This window comes from Rhodnius prolixus, unplaced genomic scaffold (genome assembly GCF_049639745.1).
Source record: "Rhodnius prolixus isolate KJV_2025 unplaced genomic scaffold, Rpr scaffold_2, whole genome shotgun sequence".
NCBI classification, from domain to species: Eukaryota; Metazoa; Arthropoda; class Insecta; order Hemiptera; family Reduviidae; genus Rhodnius; species Rhodnius prolixus.
Window position 1 is genome coordinate 21,902,248 of NW_027411592.1, and position 8,400 is coordinate 21,910,647.

At 30.3% G+C, this 8,400-nt stretch overlaps 1 protein-coding gene across 1 annotated transcript; it reads right to left on the reverse strand.

The window, feature by feature from the left end:
- Positions 1–1,300: 1,300 nt before the first annotated feature.
- Positions 1,301–7,045, reverse strand: LOC141449265 (odorant receptor 4-like). Its single transcript, XM_074118513.1, has 9 exons — positions 6,942–7,045; positions 6,134–6,307; positions 4,706–5,064; positions 4,169–4,426; positions 3,225–3,321; positions 2,526–2,636; positions 2,285–2,440; positions 2,103–2,199; positions 1,301–1,815 (listed from the first exon to the last, which is right to left on the reverse strand). The coding sequence occupies exons 1-8, from the start codon at positions 6,957–6,959 to the stop codon at positions 2,146–2,148; spliced, it is 1,227 nt and encodes a 408-aa protein (XP_073974614.1). The 5' UTR covers positions 6,960–7,045; the 3' UTR covers positions 1,301–1,815; positions 2,103–2,145.
- Between the last annotated feature and the right edge of the window lie 1,355 nt (positions 7,046–8,400).

An 8,400-nucleotide genomic window follows, 5' to 3' on the forward strand; every position in this document is an offset into this window, starting at 1 on the left:
AGCACTACAAAAATGGCAGACAGATTACAATAATGGTGATAAAGGTAGATTCTATAAAACTATGGCAGACCAGTTACCTAGACACCCATGGTTTAAGGGAACTGTCACTAATAAATGGGTTGTTACGACAATAAGCAGGCTGAGAGCGAACCACGCGGTGTGCGGATCGTATCTACACAGGATCAACAAAAGGTCCTCTCCTCTTTGCGTAGATTGCAATGAGGAGGAGGATTTCAAACATGTAATAATGATATGTCCACGTTATGTGGTAGAAAGGAAACGCATGTTTGACGATATATACAGGTATTTAGATGCACCATTTCGCTACGAAGACATTATATTCTCCACCAACATTTATGTGCTTAAGTCGATAGCAGAGCTAGCAATGAAATATGAATGTATTTAAAAGCGATAGCCGAATTAGTATGAATGGAAGAAAATGCTTAGAGAAGGATTACGTGATTTTAATTTTGGTTAAGCTCGTAGAAGGATGGTAGGAGCACAGAGTGCTGCTCCATCCATTAGCAGTAGTTTATGTAAATAGCGGTATATAGTAGAATGATGAATGTGTGAAGCGAATGTATCTATAAGTAAGAATGGAGAGTGAGTGATATTCTAGTGATAAGCACCTAGACGATGCTGGCTGTATGGCGGAAGCCAATGCCAAAAAATAAAAATAAAAAAATAAAAAGTACTTAGTTATTCCTTAGAGGTTTTAGTCCATATTATTTGAACTAAGTCGTTTATTAGATTTATAATTCAGTCTTCAGTTCTTCCGCATTTTTTTTCCACAAAGTTGTTGTACTAAGACTGTTATGGATTTGTCAGCATTTCTGTCTTGTGTTATCTCAGTTCTCTGCATTAAGTCTTCAGCTAACTAGTTTATCAATTCCTTCAACTCGTGCTTCTTTCATATTAAGCACTTTGTGAGATAATGCATCCGCTATTTTATTTTCTTGATTTTCTTTATACATAATATCTTCATCGTATTTTTCAAGCACAGCACAGTAGTTTGAAATTGGGCTCTTTTAAACCTTTGTTTTGGTTTATGGTTGCATAATAGTTTATATGGTGGTCTACCATGTTAGGTAGGGTCAGAAATGTTTTTTATTCCATGTTATAGTGATTTTGTTAACGTAAAAGGATTCTCTCTGAATCATTTAATGTAATATTCGACTAGCATAAGCTAAATGGAGATCTGTTTTATTTACTTGTTCGTTAAGAACTGCTCCGTTTGCAACATTGCTTGCATCTGTTCAGATGATAAATTTTTTTGGAGAAGTCCATAAATTAGAAAAGAGGTCTAAAACTTTTATTACTTACATTTATGTAAAAATATTAAGCTTTGCATGGTTCTTAGGGAACATCAGCGATATATTTTTTAAACATCATTAAATAAATTTGAAGTAGCTCTTAAGCGAAATATGTCTTTAACAAGATAAAGCAATAAAAGAACATTTGAAAGAATAAGAATTGGAAAAAATGGTAGAACAAAAAAAAAAATATGACAGAAAGCCAAAATATGTAGTAATTTTTTTCACTTGACACAAAATAACTCATTTTTAATTATCGATTTCAAAAAACGAAATATGTGTTCAATTTTTTTAAGGCAGACATGTGCGGAGTCACTAATAGATAAAATCGCAATCAATTTCTGGTTTAAAGAAAAGAAAATACATATGTTGCTAAAGATAATAAAACCATTTTCATGTTGCTCCAGGATTTTAAAATTATGTTGGTGTTTCACAAAAGATATTGGATGTTGAAGGGTTCTTTGAAGTTAAAGAATCGTTCAGGAGTTCACTGCAGTGAGGGCTGTAAAGAAGTGAAGAGTTAATTGCTAGAAAATACGTTATGATTATTACGAAAGGAAAAAGGAGTATTAGTGAAAGAAAGCAGCGGAAAAACAAAGGAATCCAAGCAGAAAGTAAACAAATATACAATTTTATTAAACGAGTGCATAAGAAATGCAATGAAAGAAAGTGAGTAAAAAGTGGGAATTTAAACTGCCACATCACAAAATTTAGAGTAGGGAACTTTATTACATACAACTAAAACCTAAAAATTATTTTTTAATTGTAACTTAAAAAATTTATACATACTACATTAGCAAGCAAATGTTAAAATAGGTGGTTCTTCGACAGACTATTGACGCATTGCGTTGAGGACATTGAAATAAGAAAACGATGCCTGAAGGAGCTGCACAAAGAAAGTTTTGGCTGTAATAAAAAATTAATTAAAAAAGATTTAAGTATTAATTAAATTAATCACAAATTTATTGTACTTCGCTAAATCCCAAAAGCGAAAACTGTTGAAGTCCTCCTGCCATCACAATCCGCTCTCGCTGGCAAATTGTTAGTAGATTAAGCAATAATCTCTGAGTACTCACAGGTTGTGTATACCATGGTGTGGAATAAGCCGCATTCTGAATGCATTCGTACTGCAATTTTTTAATCGAAATTTCATAATTTGCTTTAGATGCAAAGACTTGTGTGTAAATTACTAAAGGAAATTTAAAATCATACCTTATTAGTTACTTCTTGTCCAAACCAGCAGTAGATGCCTATAATAAATACTTCAGGTAAAAACAGAGTTCCAAAACAAGTAATTGATTGAACTAAAGTTGAAGTAGGATCCTAAAATACAATTTAATGAACATTCAAAATTCATTAGATGGAATATTGAAACCGACTTATAACTAGAATTATATTATTTTGCTTTACATTTATCCTATAAGTAAAGCTGCAAATTGGTTACAGAATAAAAATTCATACTACTAACGTCAAATCGTTATTTTCTGACATGAAGTATGGAAATTTATTGTTTTTACTAACTGTTTTAACTACAAAGAATTAAGTTATTCTTTTTAAAGAAGAAAACTTATCTTTAGCCTTTACTACAAGGTGTTATTGGGGAGGTTAGAGCGTTAGAGAAGATTTTTTTAATAGCCAAATATACTGATAGAATATCCAGACAGAGTGAAAAACTGGCGGACTTGAATGCACTCTTGCTTAACAAAAATTAAAAACCAACCAGAACCTGTTTGTCATTCTAGTCTATTAATTAATGTATATTATTTTTATGAATTTGTGTTATGTACCCAACTATTTCTATCCAAGGACAGAAGAGAAAAAAACTTTTACTTAGTTCCTACTTAGTAAAGATGTTTTAATATTTATATATATATCTAAATATAAATATAGAATAACTATAGTATAACTTACTGTTATTACATAAACAACTGTGCATATCATGGCGCCCGTACTTAAGGCAAATATAAATAGAAACATGCTGTAAGTCTCTTGAAATAAATTATAGTACCTACAAAATTAATAATTTCATCTAAATGGCAATTTTAATCTTATACTTTAATAAGCTTATATATTTTTTTTTAACATGGTATGATATTTAGCTAGACTGTAGAAGACTTTTTTGTTATTTGTTTGAAAATAAAATATGTATCGTGAAGGCAAATGTAGCAAATATCGTGGTTACAAAAGGTGTTATGTGCAGGTAATACTTAAGTCATAAAGTACATTAGATGCATAAGAGCTTTACATTATTCATGAATCTATGAATGTATTCACAAATGAATGAAGATAAGCTATCGTGCCATCAACCTTTTTACCGTATCTCAGTCAGCCAAGAACTCTAGTCTTGAAAGAGTTCTGACTTTACGTCATAGAACCGTGTGGAATTAGGAATATCATGCCGTAACAGTTTCACCTAGCCTCAAATGGCAGGCGGAACATCCAATGCCTAAGGAAATTACATGTATTTTTACGAACCAACCTTACAACTGCATGAAGACTAGTCTTTTATCATACCATCAATCCCTGAAAATTACAACTTCCGAATCATGATTGTTTCTCACTTGCGGCATCAGGTCACCCAGAAACTTGAATAAATAAATAAGTATTGCAAGAACCGCTTGTTCCGTTATAAAAAGAAAGTTGTTTGCGAAATTATAAATAATATGCATTTTAGTTTGTAAAAAAACTTGTAATTAGGACAACTATATATTCATTTTTGAATAATAAAAGTTCCTATTAAAATACCCAATGTTTAACGTTCATGAGAAATAATAAGTTCAGTACTCAAATGTAATTAATTGTTTTGCGAAATTAAATTATGTAAATTAGTTATACTAATTTTAAGTGGTACTTACTTCAACAAATTAATGTGTAATTGAACTGAAGTTTTTATTCTGGAATTAATGTATTTAGCTCGTTCCACATTTCTTTCATATAATCCAATACTTACAGTAGGAAAATTATTTTCAAATGATTCCTGTAGGTGTAATGATAAAATTTCAGACTGTTCACAAAGGAATTTAGAATGAGTAACAAATACTATTAAAAATCCAATATGAACTGTAATGACATTTATTGATACAAAAGTCTGAAGAATAAACACGGCACTATACCTGTAAAGAAATAATACAGCTAATTAATTCTATTGTTAGGTTTTAAATATTAAATTTTTATATCCAATTTTTATGTCCACTCGCTCCTCGGAATTTACAGTGTAAAGCATTAATTTAAAATAATAATAATATAAACAATTTCAAATATTTTTATTTTATTTTTCTTATAGACTATTTAAAATAAACAAAAAACTTAATTTCTTACTATTTCATTATATTATATAATAATTATTTATGAATGTGGATAAAATGCAAACATAAGAAACAAAATTAGTTTACCTGAGCCAAGTATTTATCTCGAAAGGTAACCACCCATTAATAGGTAAGACCTTAATGCTGAAGCCTTCAAATATAAATCGTCGCATAAAATTGTATAGCAATGAGGAGTACAAAATGCACGCAACTTTCCTACTAAATTGTCGCACATATCTTCTGGTATATTCTGTTACTGCCAGTTGTTTTAGTGATAGATTTATTATGGGTTTGTTAAATTCCATTCGGATAACTGAACAAAATGATATCATATTTTTGGAATTGTGCAGTAATGGAAAAACCATTAGGGCACTGTTTATGTAAAGAATACCGAAGTTTACTAATAACATCTTCTCTAAGATGTCAATATTTTCTTTGAATTTTGCCTGCAAAAAAGGAAAAGCTATTATTAAACTACTCTATGCTAGTTTTTTTTTTGTAATTTGCTGAGAGTATAATGAACAAGAAATTGTTTATGTTATTAAAATGAGGAGTAAGAAATGTCAAAAAATGTTATCGCCCTAACGATTTGAAAATTTCACTTTATCTCTGAAACTCATGTTTGAATTTGGAATCGTTTATCTCTTGAAAAACGAGGCAATACTTTAGTTTTTTTAATTTTTTTATTTTTTAATAAGTTTGAACCCTTTGAGTACCGGACATGCGAAAACCCTGGAAGCGTTGACGCGCTCCTTCGAATTTTCTCAATTTTTTGTTTGTGAGGCGATTTTTCTCAATCAACTGTCAAAATAAACATTTTTGTGCAGTAAAAGTAATTCGAAATACTCGTACAGTATAGTGGTATTGTTCGATACAAAAAAGTGTTCTGCATATAACTGTTCATTTTAATCCCAACACAACACTGACTACTTGTGTTTATTTATTTTTTTGTAGTTTATTATTTGTACTAGTTTCTGAGTTTTCACCACAGTGTTCACTACCTGTTTCTTGTGTTTTTTATTTGAAAAAAATGTTTTCGATTAGTAGTGGTGATAGTGAAAATAATTTGGTGGAAACTCTTCATTGGGCTCAACGTGTGATAATTATAGCGATGACAGTAATATGTAAGAATCTGATAATGTTATCAGTGAGAACAGTAGAGAAAAAGAAAGTGAAAATATCTTTAGGAGTTAGGTTCCGAGTTGGTGAAACACACCGCGTGATATATTAGACTTCTGACGCGACTGAATCCGAAAGCGATTCAAATGAAGTGCCAACTTCAAGGCATTTCACTCCGCCGGTAATTCAAATGTTAATACTTCTCAAAATTTTCATTGTTATCCGGACTATTATTTAAAGTTCTGTTTCTCTATTTTAATTTCATCTTATTACATTGGCATTCACATTATTTTATTTATTATATGACACATAGCAATACATATGAATCTCTTGTATTTCGTTACTCAATTCATCTAATTGTTGTGAGATTAATTACAAATTACAAATAAAAATTACCGCTAACAATGTATGGAATATTGCAAAAATTAATAATGACAACGCTCTTGTTATGTGGAATACAGATGTCCACGATTTGTCATACAGAAATCCACTCCATTTGGAAACCCAGTATCCAGTGTACTTTACACTCTTCTTTTTCCCTTGCATGCGGCCTTGCGGCTGTTTCATTTTCTACAAGACAGAAAAAATAAAAATTGAAATTTATCAGTTAGTGTCTTCCATTGAAGGTGAAGAAAAAAGTAGCACATCCTAAAACTCCTTAGTCCTAGGCTGATTCTGATGTCATTTAATGTAGCCAAAACCATCCATTTGTCTACATTTTTTAATGTTTTTCTGCTGAGTTAGGAGAATTATTTTAAGAAAATAATTTAGATATTATGAGCTCTAAAAAGAAAAGTAGTTGCTAGTGATTAGATTGTGCTAAATATCTGAAATAGATTTTACTTGATATTTCGTTCAGACATTAAGTAGCAACGAAATTAAAATCTTCAAATTGGAAGAACAATTTTCTTATGATTTCCCTTTCTCAAGATGTTTTTGAAAATATTCAATCGATTTTCCTTAAACTTGGACACTCATGAATATTTTAATCTAAAATTTTATTATCTTAAAACCATTTCTGTGTGTGTTAGAAACTTGACAAATTCCACTTTATCAAGTTTCAAACAAAATTTAATTGTGTACAAATTCTAAGAGCCACGCTATATCGTTTTTGCTTGAAAAGGGTGCAAAGAATTATTAAGAACTGTTTAATTTGAAATGTTCTTAATACTTTTACTACTGCATTGAAATTACTTTAACGAACCTTTAAAAAATTATACATTAGTCAAAATTTATACTATTTGTCCAAAATATTGCAGACCACTAAAATACAACTTAAGTCGGCACTAATATACTAAAAGTAATGTTTCTTGTTTAACTCTTTTCAATAAAAAATTATCATAGTATCGTAATTACAGGTATTCTACCTCTTGTATTATTTCGAAGAATAATGGGGAACAGGAGAACTAGAAAGCATTAATTATTAAATTGATTGTGCTGAAGACGGTGGATATTTCGCTAAGTACGCTAATGTAAAGACAAATACATTATTCAGTTGCAATTAGATTAAAAACCTTCAATGCACACAGTTACTGGAAGTAGATTATTGATATCATCCATTTATTCATTTAATCAAAGTTAAATGTTAAATTTATAATTATAAAGTTCTTAATGGAGGGCTGTAAAATAAATGAGTCCAGCTTCTGTACGTCAGAAACTTTAATTTCGACTTTCTGTTTTTAATAATTCTTTTTAAAAAAGAGATTTAAATTTACTATATTAGAAATTGTCAATAACACAGGGTGTATTCGGAGGAGTGGTCGAAACTTCAAGTTAGGCGCTACTCTAAAAAAAAACTATCAAGTTGCCATGAAGGGACTTGAAAGGATATTTCTCGATCAGTCATTTGTTGAGCTTAGCGCCTCCCGTTGCATTTTTAACTTTTTCGTCGATATTCGCGTTTTTCACCATAAAAACGACCGTAACTTTTTTATCCTTTAACCTACAACAAATCTGCTTATTCCAAACGTAAGAGCATTAAATTTCCTATAAATCTGCTTAACCCAGAGCTTCAAAACGTTTCTTATAACAATGAAATTTTTACTTCAATGTCTAAAAAATTCGTTCTCTATGATTTTTGTTAAAATTTTCAACTGCATTTTTTCAATGATTAATGAATCAAGGAGTCATATAATTTCAGAAAAAGTTGCGCATTTATTGAGCTTCAAGACCATATGGATTTTTTTGGTTTTTAATAAAACCCTACACCGAACAGAGGGGTGTAAATGCAGAAAACTGGGATTTTGCGTAACCGACTTTTCACTACTAATTTACTCAAATGTCAATTTTTGGAGAAGGAACAAAAAGAAAAGTAACCATTTTAGTTTTTAACAATTATTTAATAAAACGAAAGTAAAAAATAAAGTAGCAATAAAACGCATTAGTCAATCAGTAACTTGGGTTTGGTATTTAGAAAGATCGTTGTCAAAGCACATTGTACTGGGTATACGATTCAATTTCCTAAGATTAGTCACGTGTGAACAAAAATTCTTTTTATGTTTTGAGGAATATTGTTTTGAATGAAGTTCGTAAAATTGTTAAGGCACTGATTGGCTCCTTAAGAAACTTCAAGGTCTCTGGTCAGACAGTTTGGTTAAAGAATTTATGAGAATTCCTAAGATTTGATATTTCCCAGCATTGAACTTCCAATCTCTTTAACTACA